The sequence below is a fragment of the Microtus oregoni genome, unplaced genomic scaffold, assembly GCF_018167655.1.
Source record: "Microtus oregoni isolate MIOR12 unplaced genomic scaffold, Mior012 000011F_ref0000422, whole genome shotgun sequence".
Taxonomy (NCBI): Eukaryota; Metazoa; Chordata; class Mammalia; order Rodentia; family Cricetidae; genus Microtus; species Microtus oregoni.
In genome coordinates, this window is record NW_024543070.1 from 43,612,005 (window position 1) to 43,627,590 (window position 15,586).

At 36.7% G+C, this 15,586-nt stretch overlaps 1 protein-coding gene across 1 annotated transcript in view; it reads left to right on the forward strand.

Annotated features, from left to right (window-relative positions):
* Positions 1 to 15,449, forward strand: part of LOC121453687 (hippocampus abundant transcript-like protein 1) — a 40,595-nt gene extending 25,146 nt beyond the window's left edge. Inside the window, exons 6-12 of the mRNA XM_041660616.1 lie at positions 2,994 to 3,212; positions 4,621 to 4,734; positions 6,388 to 6,459; positions 8,316 to 8,428; positions 10,601 to 10,698; positions 12,378 to 12,520; positions 13,720 to 15,449. Coding sequence (XP_041516550.1) covers positions 2,994 to 3,212; positions 4,621 to 4,734; positions 6,388 to 6,459; positions 8,316 to 8,428; positions 10,601 to 10,698; positions 12,378 to 12,520; positions 13,720 to 13,965 — 1,005 coding nt within the window. The 3' untranslated portion in view covers positions 13,966 to 15,449. The remainder of the gene's footprint in view (positions 1 to 2,993; positions 3,213 to 4,620; positions 4,735 to 6,387; positions 6,460 to 8,315; positions 8,429 to 10,600; positions 10,699 to 12,377; positions 12,521 to 13,719) is intronic.
* Positions 15,450 to 15,586: the final 137 nt, after the last annotated feature.

Consider the following 15,586-nt stretch of genomic DNA (forward strand, 5'->3'; position numbering starts at 1 on the left):
TATATGTATGTTGTAAAAAGAAAAGTGATCTGGCTAGATATTGGAGAGTAGTAGGTTAAAGGAGGATAAGAGCCAGAAACCCAGATAATTACTTTCTTTCTTGTACCCTTTTCTTCAAAATACTGCTTCTTAAAATAAAGTGCTCATTCCTGTTAACTGATTAAATGAGTAAATTCACTGATCAGTTTCCAACCTACAGGTAAGTTACTTCCATTCCACAAAACACATTATTTTATTGACTTCAGGCACCCACAGTTAGCGTCTCTTTCCCTTCTGACTACTATCTGCCCACTCTGTCCCTTCCCACCTCCTGTGAACATTATTCATGCGTCATCCTAAATTGAAAGCACTGTGCATTACTGTTCAGGATAGAGGAAAAAGTGAATAGGAAGGCTTCGAAGAAGGAAACATTCAAAGTGGGCTGTAAGTGTCATGAAGAGCACCAAAATCCTATACCTCATAGAAGTGCAGCTTTCTTCTCCACCTTGTCTTATCATGCATGGAAAATTTCCTCACAATGTTATTAGACTACAAAAATGTGAATGGATACATGGAAACATAAAACTTGTACATATTTGATGTATATACATCATATAATGTCTGACTAGTTAGACATTTTGTTTCCTTCAGGTTAAACATTTTTCCCTTTTTTTGTCTTTTAGTGTGTGTGTGTGTGTGTGTGTGTGTGTGTGTGTGTGTGTGTGTGTGTGTGTGTCAACAACTACCATAACATGCTACTCTTCTTCTATCATGTTCTGGGAATCAAACTCTGGTCACCAGGCCTGTGCAACAGGCATGCTGAGCCATGTTGTCAGCCCCATTTGTTTTTTCCTTATGGTGGAATTTTCATAGCTGTTTATTTTTTGCTTTCAGTGGAAACACAATTTATAGTGCTTCTGTGCTAATTACAGAAAGGGTTTTGATAGTCATTAGTAGTGACTGTCACTTAATTACTTAATCTCTAGCTCAGTTTCTCATTGTAGATGACAGTTAGGGTTAGTGACTCATGAGGCATGGCAAGAAGCCAGTGAGTGAACATCCTAGCTCATACAGTATCATTCTGAAGTACTATCCCATCAGCTGCTGCAGCTCAGCAGTAGGCTACTGGGTTTGTCTCAGGCCTAGGTCTTTGCCAGTAATTCCCTTACAGCCTATCTAGCTTGCAGAGAATTTTCTGCCGATTATTTCCAGGATGTGTTAATTAAATTCTAGAAGGTACTTTGATATCCAGTTTAGATTAAAATGTGCTTTCCTTTCTGGAACTCCTTCAGGAAACCAAGAAGGAGGTTCTTTAAGGGTCATAGCAATCAATAATAATGGTACCCTAGTGCTCAAGTAACAACTGAAGACAGTACAGCACAGTTCCCATAGCTGTTTGCTTGTTTTTGCAATTTGTGGCAGTTATGTGGCTGCCTGGACTTTTTCAAATAAAATGGTAAGATCTCTGTCATTTTCACATACTAAATAACTGAGTTTCAGGAATTTTTATTTCCCAAACTAAAATTTTTCATATCTTTATTCTCCACTGCAAAAGTCTTTTTTCTATCATTTTTAGCTTTGAAAGCTTTTTAATGTAGCATTAGTTTTATATGTATTATGTTTTTATATTTAGTTGTGGGATAATAGGTGATACAAAAATGTCATTGCTTACCAGGAATCATAATCAGATATAGTGATTTCTAGTGCTTCTTTTTAAACAGCATTTTTACTTAATCTTTTAAAATTTCATACCTGTATATAATATATCTTGATCATATCCATCTCACACACTCCTAGAACCCCCATGATATCTTCTAATTTCATTTCACTCTTTATAGTGTTTTTCCTTAACTCACTAACTCCTTATGTGATTTTTTTTGTTTCTAATAGCATCTTCTAGTCTTAATAACTTATCAGCATGTTTTTGGTACTCTAATCTGCTTATAATTTAGAGAATGAATATTTACATTATATTTGTAAATGTAGAACATAGAGCTGCAGTGTAATAAGGCTTACTAGCTACTGCCCTAACCAGAAAGCTTTAACCCCTCCACAAATCTTTAATTTTCTTTTGTGTGGGTGTTGGTATGAGTGGTACTAATGATCACACCCAGTGTCCTCTGAGTATGCTAGCTTAATAGTCTATCACTTAGCTGTATATCCCCAGCCTTCATTCTTTTATTTTTATTAATGCAGTTATTTTGGTTATAGCTTTTTCTCTTAAAACCAGCTACCTTTTCCCCCCACTGTGTTAATGAAATAGTTATAAAGAGATAGATGGGTATGTGGGGAAATATACTGGTTTTGGATGAGTCACATACAGTACCTGAGAAATTTATAGATTTCATTATCAGTTCTTCAGAGATTTAGGAGTTTGTTTTTTGTTTTTTGTTTTTTTTTTTTTTTTTGAGACAGTTTTATTATGTAGCTTAGACCTGGCCTTGAACTCAGAAGTCCTTTACCAACCTAAGTACTGTGATAACAGGCATGAACTACCATGCCTCATGCGAAGCAGGTGCATGCCACTGAGATAAAACCCCGGCCCTGAAGGAATTGTTTTAATACTCTTCTTTGTGCATCTCTGTTTTCCAGTTAAACAGGCAAAACCAGTTAGTGTTTTATGAGGAAAACTCCTACACTGTTCATTTATATCGTACTTTAATTATAGCTCCCCAGAATATCTCCATTTAGTGGGTGAATATATTTTTAAGCAAAATTGCTTTCCTTCTCTTTTATTCTTAAAATTTGTGTGCAACACATTTGTCTTGCTGAATCCAGGAGAGGCGTCTTCAGAGATGGCTTAGCAGTTAAGAGCAGTTGTTCTTGTAGAGGACTGCTCATAACTATCCATTCCTCCAGTTCCTCTTCTGACCCCTGTGGGTACCAGGCATTCACTGAGGGAGGGGGATATCTGTAGCTATATACCTGCAGTAGGTGGGCCTCTGGGGGAGAGCATGCTCTCTCCACTGATGTTCATATTTAGGATCCTAAATGACTGTATTTTTTTCCCATAGGTCTCAGCTACCTTTGCAGCTAGTCTGGTTAGCAGCCCAGCCATTGGAACATACCTCTCTGCAAATTATGGAGACAGCCTTGTTGTGCTGGTAGCCACAGTGGTGGCTCTCCTAGATATCTGCTTCATTTTGGTAGCAGTTCCAGAATCTCTACCGGAGAAAATTAGACCTGCTTCCTGGGGAGCTCAGATTTCTTGGAAACAAGCAGACCCTTTTGCGGTAAATAAGACATGAAAATATTTACTTACTATGTATTTCTTTTTACTGAGAAAAATAAGACTATATATACAGTCTCAAATATATATACCAACAGTTGTTGATTCATTTCTTTTACAGTAAAAATAAAAAAAAACTTTACTTACAAGTAAAGGGCTGAGAGACTGAGAAATACAGAACTAAGTTGTGAGACAAAATATTGCCCTCAAAGACATGGTTGTTTTTATCACCTAATAAAATGAATGAAGATAGTAGGAGAGGGATGTAGTAGGGAGTATATCACACTAACAAGAAATAGTGCTAGGAAATTTTTGTACCTCTCTCTCTCTCTCCCTGTCATACCGACTTTTATAGAATAGTTGTAAACCACATTTTTTGAGTCAGGGTTTCTCCTGAACCTGGAACTCATCAATCTCGTAAGACTACCTGACCAGAAAGTTCCAAGGATCTTCCTGTCTCTGCCTCCCCAGTGCTTAGATTATAGGCATGCACCACAGTGCCTTGCTTTTTTATGTGCTGCAAATCAAACTTGACTCTTCATGCTTGTACAGCAGGCACTTTACCAACTGAGCCATCTCCCCAGTTCCTTAAAATTATTTTCTAAAATGATCACTCAGAGTACTTCCTGGAGATCTTGCCTGTTCCTCTTATATGTTAGTTATATTGTCAGATGGTGAGCAGGGAGTTTGGGGGAGGAAACAGGAATGGGCTAGAGAGCCTGCAAGCTACTTATTTATATATGTATGTGAGTATGTAAGTATGTTTGTATATGTATTTATCCCTTGTAGTGATCAAGTTACATGTAGAAACTTCTCTGTAAAACAGAACTACTGTGGCTTATTTTTCAGGGCAGCTATAAGGTCTCCAATTAACATGTGTAAGTTAACTGATCTAATGTCTTGTGTAGAAAGGTTTTAGTAGACATTAGTTGTTTTGGTATTGATTATATAAAGTTTATAGATGATGACCTAAAACTTGTGTGACACTTGTCACTCCTGTTCAAATAAAAGTTTTAGGATGTACCAATTGTCTTCCTGGTTTCAGGCAACTTGACTATCAATAACTTGAAGAATAGAGTGATTTTATGTATAGTGAAAACTATGGAAGAGGTGAAAAGGAAGATCAGAATATCAAGTTTATCCTCAGCTGCATACACGTTTGAGCCCAGCCTTAGCTACATGAGACTTCGTGTCAAAAAAAGAAAGAAAACCTTGTAATTAAAATCATATAAAAGAAGTTACTTTACAAATCCAGAGAGATAATTGATTTTTCTAAGAAGGTTTGGTAGAAACATTTTTTCAGGGCCTGTTTATAGGTTGTTCAAGATATCTTGACAGAGATATATAAAAATAGTGAAGCCAGTGTCACAAGAACACTGACATTTGTGTTTTTGCTCTCTACTTATTCCCAGTCCTTAAAGAAAGTTGGAAAAGATTCTACAGTCTTACTCATCTGCGTCACAGTGTTTCTCTCGTACCTTCCTGAAGCTGGACAATATTCCAGCTTTTTTCTCTATCTCAGGCAGGTGAGTAGTCCCTAGTAGCCTTCTAACATGTAGATATCAAAGACTGAGAGTTGTCTAAGATAGGTTGGAGAAACCATTGTAGAAAAGGAAATGTGAATTTATTTCTAGAGACGTCACAAAGCAGGGCATATAATGGCCTCATGAGTAACTGGAGCGACAGGTGTGGGTGGCCATGCCTACCTTCTTGCTGTGAGGCAAGGGTGTTGCTTATATCTAGGATTTAAGAACACAGTAAGATATCTACTTTGGAAAATTTCTTTTAAAATAGAGAATTATCAGAAACAAAACTCTGATCCTTTTTATTCTGAAAACCTGGTTAATTGGCCTAGAATTTGCTGAGCAGACCAGGCTAACTTACAGAAATCTACCTACCTTTGTCTCCTGAGTGCTGGGATTAAAGTCATCCACCACCAAATATGAGACCCTTGTCTAAAATAGCATTTAGAGTGAACAATGTGGGATTTCTCTCTGTATGGTGAGAATATGTTTTATTATCATTGGTTAATAAGACAGTGTTGTAATTAATGTAGTTTTATGTGATTATTTGGGTCTGGGCAGCTGGGAAACTAAAGTGCAGTCTCCATTTACATTGAACCAAATTAAGAGAAGATACAGAGCTGTCATATCTCTTACCCACAGGTGCACGCTGGTACCAAAGGGATTCATTTGGTACGGTTTATGAGTCTATATATTTTTATAAAGGAGCACCACTCAATTTGTACTTTGTGATAAGTTCACTCTTGGCATTGCTTACATGTTTTAGCAGTTATGCATAAAGCTGATAATAGGCTGCCTTCACCTCCTTTAGTGCTGAAATTATAGGCATGAGCTATACCACCAGGTCCAGATTTTGTAGTTGAATATGATTAGGTTGTAACAGAAGACCCAGAGGTTCTAACACTAGTAATTTATTATTTAATTGTGATTGGGTGGGAGATGCTCATTTATGAAGTAAGAAGACTATATAAAGTTATTTTTAGTATTTTCCTGTATTATAGAATTTCAGTAGAAGACAAAGTAATGTATCCTTTTAAAAATTATTAATCCTCTTATAGTTACTGTTGCAGTTGGAGGTTTAGAGGTCATTGCCAGTCAGACTTGGCTGTTTACTTAATAGAAGTATATAGGAGCTTTCACAGCACACCTACCGCTGGAGCATACCTCGAAGTCTAATATAATTCATCTTCAGTGGGGTCTGGCCTCCTCTTGTTCTCTTTTCTCCCCTTCTTTCCTTTTCTCTGTTGCTCACATAATTTTAAAATACAACCGGACTCAAGAGCCACTGACTTCGCTGATGGTCCAGTTCTACCTTGGCAACAGTAAAAGTCAAGTTGCTTTCTTTTACACTCTCGTTATTGTGCTCTCATTGTCTCCACACTGGGGCAGACTAATTAAGAGAGGGAATACTAAACAGTAGGCATAATAAAATTTTCAAAAAATTCAGTTTGTGCTTACTTATAACTATTTTATGTCACATTTAACTATAAATTTTGGGTTAATTTTTTCAGCTTCTACCTACTGCTTTTCTGAACTTCCCTCAGCTATTTTCTCCTGTCAGTTTTAATAGGGAAAAAACAATTTCTTATTAATTATATCTCTAATAGCTCTTATTACAAAAGTGATTTTTTTATTTGTTTTTTCTCATTTCTACAGGTCATAGGTTTTGGATCTGTGAAAATTGTGGCATTCATAGCTATGGTAGGAATTCTGTCAATTGTGGCTCAGGTGAGTGTTTTTTACAACATGTGGATTAAAAAGGCAAAGCTTCCCACCCTGCCCCCCCCCCCAATCCTGATAACCTCAGTTCTATAAGAAGCCAAGGATACAAGTTTCAAAGAGTTCCTCCACACTGTTGCCTCAGCTGCTTAACTCCTGCTGTAACATACCTTGCTCATGTAGAGAACCACTGAATTCAGGAAGCTGGTAGGGACACAACTCACGGAACTGGTTGTACATATAATACTGAAGTCCTTAGGATTCAATAGAACTTCATACAGATTTCATTAGGATGTTATTTGTAATTTGTGCTGGATCCATTCTTCTTACTCACTGCCAAAACAACTGGGTTAACAGGATGGCGAAATGACTTGGTCAGAGAAGCTTATTGCCAAGCAGTGACCTGAGTTCAGTCCTTGGAACCGCCATGGTAGAAGGAGAAAACTGACTCCTGCAAGTTGTCCTCTGACTTCCACATACATGCTGGGACACGTGTATACACATGTAATAAATAGGTATAAAAACTATTTTAAAGGAAAATAAAGTAACCAGATACAGCAAAATTAACCAGTGGAATGTGAAAATTAATTAGAAATAAGTGTCTTCTAGATGCTGCTGTCTCCAGGACTAAACAAACAAGGATCAGCGTATTAGAATATATATAGTGAGTAAATAGCAGTGCATTCTTTCCAACCTATTATAATTTCAATCTAGAAAGGCAAGAATATTGTCCTCCTATGCTTCAGGGACAGTCACTATAGCTTATGTGGATTGCCCAGAGACTGTTCCCTCGAAATGGCCAGGCTACTTGTTCTTCTGTGATTAACTCTCTGCAGAGGAAATGAGAAGTCTGGGAAACTAACTAGTCCTACCAAATGAGAGAATGAATACATAGAAGCAAACTATTTCTTTGCTGTTTTTGTTTTAACTGTTGGAACATGTTAGCAAATTATGTTAAACTTCTAAGTCGATTATGATTTTCTTTTGTTTTTTTTATATTAACCTTAATTGTTTGCCCATAGGTGTCTTTATCTTCCTTTTTGTACTGTCCCTACAAGTTATATTTAACATAATATATATTTATTAAAAATGAAGCTCTTATTCTTGATTTTGTGAAATTGTTAACTACAAGAGAATAGTAAACCTTGATGAACATTTACAGGTGTGGAATTCTGCTGAACATTAAGTGCTTGTTGACATTTCTCCAAAGAAGGCTAAGATGTGATCCTCTCAGTCATGATAACTGCAGTGCAGCTGTATTAACCTTTTGGGAGGGACTAGAGGAACACCAGTTAGACAGGCTTTTCTGGAAGGAAGTCAAAGGCCCTAAGCCCCAGATCAGCACTAGAGTCCTTAAACTCCACCCCTGAAGAGTTATCACAACTGCCTGACACACACACACACACACACCCAGGCTGGCACCCAGTTCGCGAGCTTCGGGCAAGGGCCTGGAGGTTAAAATATACAGACACACACAGACAGATAGACAGCAACATGGGTCATCCCTGAATTCCCCAAGAATGCCCCCTTTATTGTGTTCAGGGGCAGAGTATATAGAGATAGCCACGCCCCAGCCAAACCCACCAGAAACCACTCTCCTGCCATCAGGAACTCCTGAAGGTCTCGTGCTCAGAGCAGCTGTAGGCACACAGATCAGGGGATTACAAGAAATTCAGGATCTGGGGTCTCACTGCTCCCAACAACTGCCTGCTCTTGGGGCTTATAACCAGACATATGTACCCTTAAAAGACTTTGGCCATCAGTGAGTGGATTTCACCAAAAGAGCTTATGCTCTGAATTTGAGTTTGTGATCAAATTCATGTGTGCTCATATGGCTTCTTAGAGTTATCCTCTTTGCCTTACAGACAGTCTTCCTTAGCAAATTGATGAGATCACTAGGGAATAAGAATACTGTCCTCCTTGGCTTGGGTTTCCAGATGCTCCAACTTGCCTGGTATGGTTTTGGATCTCAGGCCTGGTAAGCTTCCCTTAATTCACATATTATCAAAACAAACAAGCAAAAAGCAGTGAATATTAACAGATATAATGAGTCTTAAAGGAGCTAAGGCTATTTGACTATTTTTTTTTAAAGGGGGTTGTCTCAGTAGTTTGTATTTAGCACTTCATGCTTGGGCAGGAGTGGAGCTAGAAGATTTGAGATGTCTTGTAAAGATTTCGCTAGTTCTGGGGTCATTGCTTAATTGAATGTGTGTTGTCATCTACCAGCCCTCCAATACAGTTCTCATTCACTCGTGATCTCCCCACTCACACACTCTCTCTCCTTTCCCTTTTTTGAGGGTGGGTAGATTTGTGTATTTTTTGAAACAATCAAATATTGTAGCCCAGACTGGCCTTAGACTCGCTGCGGTTCTCCTGCCAAGGCCACCTGAATGCTGGTATTACAGGTTTGAGCCACATGGCTGACTTTGTGTACACATTCTCTTTTAATTGTTGGATAATATCATACATGTATATATGTTTTGATCACTTTCCCCTAACTTAATGTGATCTTTTGTTTTTAAACCCACTGTGTCCACTTGGTACTATTTGTATATGTAGAGATATAGACATCTACTGGATCATGAGTAATTTCTTAGGGTCTGCATTCCTGAAGAAAACTGAAAACTCCCCCTCCCATTTCCCCAGAAGCCACCAGTTGTCCACAGCTCCTCTGCCTGGGGTGGGACTTCATAAGCACCTCCTCCACTCATACCGGTATTTTGGCTGCTGCAAGTTCGTGTGTGCAATTCTGCTGTCAAATCTAGCAAATACTGCTTCTCTGAATATGTCCACTACTTCTGGCTGTTAAAATCTTCCAACTTAACTCTTTGAATGGTCCCTGAGCCTTGTGGGAAGGAGGTTTGATATAGATGTTCCATTTAGAGCTGAACTCTGTGGTCTCTTAGTCCCTATACTTCTGCTTCTTAAGTACATTTACCCACTTTCAGGATATGACATATAGTCAAAACAAAAAGACACTAAATAACAACAGATTACAGCATGCTTTGCTGGTACACTTAGGCAGTAATTTAACTATCATAAAATAAATCATTTGATGAACACTAATATGTTCTTCAAGGTCATGTGAGTATCCTGCATCAATTTTCTTTAAGTATTCATATTTTAGCTTCCTATAAATGGGAAGAAAGGTCAAATTAAGACCTACTGATTAAAAAAAAGAACAGGAAGTCTTGAGTTCCATTCTCCTGTATGGCAAGTGTCCTTGTGTACCTTATTGCCAGATACTGCAGAGTCTCAGTTTCCATTGTAGACATGAATTAGTCTTCATTTGCTCATTTGCATTCATAAATGGAGCTATTAGAAATGCTTTGTTGATTAGAGATTAGTTGGGAAGCAGATATGAAATTCTGAATTTCATTTCATATGAACCATTTGTTCTATGTTACATTTTGCCTAAGATTAAGTTGATGATTCAGTTTTTTTGGTGGGGGGGTTTGTGAACTCTGGTTCAGTATCTGGCTAGTCTAGTCAAACCACTTTATAAAGTGTTAAAAAGACTTTATGATAATAAGATTTTTAAATATCAATAAAGACCACCCCAAAGGAAGTACATAATCATGACTGTTTTTTCCACTGAGAAAAGGACAAAGGTCTGAAGCAGTCTTTGTTTATTCATTTAACAGCAGACAGTGCTATCAAGCCTGACAGACCACACAGCCCAAGGACATTGTGAAAGATGAATTTTCGAGAAATGTAGAAAGTTAGTGACAGGTGCAGATGGAGATGTGGTATTTATTTAAAACAATAAAAGAATAGACATCCTTTTAAGAACTTGTGCCTACACTTGGAAATGACAGTGGGGCAACCTGGGAGAAGAGACTTTTGAAAGAGGAAATAAAATATTCTTTGATCTGCATCCCAGTCTGTGGTCAGTGTTAGTATGGATTCTTTTTACATAGAGACTTACTTTGTATCCCAGACTGGCCTTGAATTCATGCTGCTTTTGCGTGAGCCTTTTGGATGCTGAAATTACTAAAATTACTTAAAAAACTATACCTTGTCCAGGAAATCCATTTTTAAAGAGTGAAAAATAAATAAAATGGAACATGAGGTAATACAAAACATTTGCACTTTTGCCACTGATTAAAAGTACTTAAAACCTTCTTACAGCCTTCTTTAATCTTTTCAGGATGATGTGGGCAGCAGGAACTGTGGCTGCCATGTCCAGCATTACATTCCCAGCAGTCAGTGCCCTCATCTCTAGGAATGCAGAGTCAGATCAACAAGGTGAGATTTGTACCCTTGTTCCTTCAGCTGGAACTTCTCTTTCCTGAAGTATGAAATCCTGCATCCTCCATAACAATAACAGTTGACAGCAGTGGGCCCCTGTCATAGGAGCTTATCTGCTTATTTTGTCAAATACAGAAATTCTGTTTTCCTCCTTGCTCACGCTCAGACTTTTAACAATCCAGACTCAACCATTCAGGTTATTAGTAATAGTTAGAAATAGAAAACATCCATTTCTAGTTTCATTTCTGATTATATTGTCATCAGAATTAACCGGTTTATAATCTTATTTCAATAGATTTCTATTAAATAATAATAGCAAATTAACAATGTAATATCCCCTTAGTCACTAAAAGTTAACTTGAAATAATTCAGTCTCAGGAGCTTAATTTAAGAAAGGGATCTTTGAAGAGATGAAGAAAACTCTGGTTAGTAATTGGAGATAGGGAGCGATGACGTGACTTAGAATTGCTGTGCAGAAAGCAGACTTTATTCTTTCTTCCTCTGTGTGTTTCCTTTTCAGCCAGTTCTGATACCAAAATTAACCCTTTTTTCCTCCATCTTCTAATGGCCTACCCTACCATAGTCAGGAAGTAGAAGATTTTATCTCATTTATTGTTTTTTATTTTCATTTAATTGTAAATATTCATTGTAATATTCATTTGTGTTACAGGAAAACGGAAAATTTGTGTGTGTATGTGTATGAAACAACACAAATGTACATAGTGATTTGGTTTGATTTGGTGCCAGTATAAACCCAATACCTTGAATATACTAGGCTACACCTCTATCCCTAAAGGAAAATGTTTTTAAATTTGAAGAGGACTTTTAAAATTTTCAACAAAAATTAAATTTTAAAAGATAGTGACTTTTAAAATTTTCAACAAAAATTAAATTTTAAAAGATAGTTTATTTATTATCATTATACCTGTTTTCCCACATAATGAGTTTGCTGTATGAGTAAGTTGTATCCATCCTTAGATTTATGGACTTAAGTGACATCCTTTGTGTTATCACCATTAACTGCAGTAACTTAGCTGGGTATGAATACTATTATACTTGCCTATTTTTGATTTACAAAAATATACATTTCATATGATCCAAACCCATGTTTTGCTTACCATATTAGAAAGTTGCGATATCTAGAAGTTGATGCTTCCAGAGTTTTTGAGTGGACGTCTGCATGAGATGGAAGGTTGCAGATGACAACCCAGGGCCAGGCGGAGCCTCTTTGTATTCACATGTGGCCAAGGAGGTCTGAATGGAGAACATACTTTTATTGTACATGAACAATTAAATGAGCTAAGAAGGAAGTCTTAACCCATAGAAAAATTGAAATTACATGATAAGGAAATAATTATTTAATATTTTCTTATTTCTCATTAAATGGTAGATCTAGCTCAAAAGGTTTTCAGAAACTGAATTCAATTTTTTCCTTGTAGATCTTCACACAGAGAGTACTGACTACTAAATAGACATAATGCAACCAAGAAAACATTTGTATAATGAATGGCAATATCGTGATGAACTCTAATGACTGTAACAGTTGCTATAGATAATTAGCCTAAACTATGATGGCTCTGTCCAGCCAAGTCTGTCTTAATGATGGAGTGTCCTAGATAAGCTCTTTATGTGAGGCACTTTTCTGAGAGACTGACTCCCTTCTCATTGTGATCTAGGGGTTGCCCAGGGGATCATAACAGGAATACGAGGACTTTGTAATGGCCTAGGGCCAGCACTGTATGGCTTCATATTCTACCTGTTCCATGTTGAACTGAACGAATTGGGCCCAAACTTGAATTCTGATGATGATCCCTTACAGGTAATTTGGTGATCTATGTTATAATAATGGTTATCTTTGATTATAGCATAATCTTGTGGCTTTAGATTCCTATTTATTCTTTTTTTTAAATATTTATTGATTTATTATGTATACAATATTCTGTCTGTGTGTATGCGTGAAGGCCAGAAGAGGGCACCAGACCTCATCACAGATGGTTGTGAGCCACCATGTGGTTGCTGGGAATTGAACTCAGGACCTTTGGAAGAGCAGGCAATGCTCTTAACCTCTGAGCCATCTCTCCAGCCCCTCCTATTTATTCTTTATCATTGCATTTGACAGCAGCAGCTCATTGCTTGGGATCAGAAAGAGCTCATAACAGATTTAACGTCTTATATGAAAATGTGTCTGTACCTTATTTAGATCCTCTTTTCACCTAGTCACTATGAATAGTATGCTATTATCTGGCTAAATTTAACCTAAATAAAATATAAAATTACCTAAAAATTTAGCTTAAGGGACTTACTATATAGCTTAGTTGGTAGGTGCTTGCCTAAAATGTACAAAACTTAAAAGAAGTGTGATAGTACATGATTGTAACTCTAGCAATCAGAAGGTAAAGGCAGAAGATCTTAAGTTCAGGGTCATTCTTAGCTACATAAGTATGAGGCCAGCCTGGGATACAACAGACTCTGTCTTTACAAAAAAAAAAAAACTTACTGAAAAGCTACTGTGCTTCTGTTTTTTAAAAGATAAACATTTATACAGAGTTCTGTACAAATCTGAAATTATTAATATTCATATGTAGAAATGTATGATCTGAGGTAACGAGACTACAGAAAGAAAATTACTGCTTTTGTAAGTATATAGGGTAGGTTCTATTAATTAGAAATAATATAAAAAGCAGTGATTTGTTGCCCTGAGTTATTTTCCAAACATTAATCTCTATTAGAATTTGTCTTGATTAATGAAATACAGGCCTATTAAAACAATTAACTAGACTTTTCAAAAAATCATTTAAAACTAGCTTGTAATTTTAAAAAAGACCCTAACCATGCTGGGTATGTTAACGCATGTCTTATGACCCTAACATTTGGGAGATATCAGCAGAAGGGTCGTGATGTCAAGGCTACTCTGGACTAAATAGCACAAGACTCTGTCTTTAAAAACAATAAACAAATAGAAAAATAAATAAATACTTAACTAACTTCTCTCTTCATTTGTTTTTTTATATCCATCAGGGAGCTTTCATCCCAGGCCCACCATTTTTATTTGGAGCATGTATAGTTCTTATGTCTTTTCTGGTTGCCTTATTCATCCCTGAATACCGTAAAACCGGTGGAGTTCAAAAACATAACAACATCAGTAGCAGCCCAAGCACTCCCCCTGAACGGGGCTGTGATGAGGACATTGAGCCATTACTGCAAGACAGCAGCATCTGGGAGCTCTCCTTTGAAGAGCCTGGAAATCAGTGCACTGAACTATAACCCAGCAGTACCCAGCAGTAAGGGAGGTTCTGCAGACACCGTCTGGGAGCCGTGGAGGAAGCTGTACCACCTGGAGACTTCATGGTGCTGGAGGGGCAATGCTAACAGCATCCTTTGGGCCAAGTTTATTAAGTTACTCTTTCATGCCTTTACCCTTCACTCTTCTGCCTCTTTCTGTTCCTTTACTCCCATTCTTTTTCTTCCTGTTTATGTATTCTAAGAAAGATTGAAAATGTTTCACAGAAAATATGAAACTCTCAAGGTCATATGGAATCAAGACTTTAAATCTTTGATAGGAAAATCATGTCTGGTAGGAAAGGTTACCTTTTCTTCAGTAACTAGAAAGAGAGTGACAGAAATTTTTCTGTTCCCTTTTTGGTAGAAGGTATAAGACAAGAGTGTTAACTGCCTTCTTTCATTCTTTCTGTGAATTATTCCTCTTAGTCTATAGGTGTTGATGAGTGGCCATTCTAAAGAGTCACTTGGTATCAGGGATCTACTGACTTTGTCCAAAGGTTAAGTGAAAACCTAGTTTTGCTTTCCCTTTAATTTTTTTTTATTTCTTAAGCTTCTTGAAAACAAACCTTAATAGTGTGTGGGCCAATGATTACCTTTATTAGATAAAGAAAATCTTTCTTAGAAAATTCAAATAATGTTGAACAAGCAGAACAGATTCTTGGTATACAAAATAATTTTACAGAAGAAAAAGAAAAAAAATCAAGCCTGTAGCCCAGCTACTTACAGATTTTAACAGGAGGATTGAAGTTTGAGGCTAGCCTTGGCAACATACTAAGATCCTATCTCAAAGCTAAACAACCAACCATGAAGCATTCTAGTTTTTGTTGTTTTAACAATTTGAACATTCCTACAAGGTGATGAGAGTAACAGCAGAGAATGCTCCTTCCTGTGTCTCCTATGTCCTACTTCCGTTTCCTCATCATACTCCTGCCTTAACTGTTAATGTAGAATATGTTTGTTTTCAACCAATCTGTATCTCAGTCTGTTTTTCTGAATTTAGAATCTCATGGGAATGCACACATCAAATTCCTTTAAAAATTATGAAGGTTAGTGAAGCTCAGTTTCATGATAAGTATCTTGCTAATTTTTGAGATGTTTTATGGACAAAGACAACTTTACAGATTTTATATTTTGCTGCACAGTAAATGGACCACTAACTAAGGTCTATCTTTAACAAAGCACTCCTTTGAAAGTTTTATAGGTATGAAAACATGTAGATATTTGTAAGGATTTTAATTTTTTGATGGGGTGCTGTGTAAATCTTGTATTTATAAATAATGAAGGTATTGACAGAAAAAAATATATACAACTTTTATAAAGGATTGTGTACTGACTGAATACATTTAAAGGAAAATATATTTTGAAGCCTGTTCTGCCATGAACAGATATAACATATCTTTTTACTATGCTGTTGGTTTTTAGTTTAAGCTTCCTAATGCATAATAAATTTTCAATGGATACTTAAATGTCTTAAAAAACAAGTTCTGTCATTGCTCTTTTGGGTTCTTTTTTGGGTAACTGTCAATATAACTGAGTTAGTAATCCTTCAGCTAATTAAGTTTTTTAATTAAAAGTTTTTTAAAAAATGGTTTTAACAGTTCCT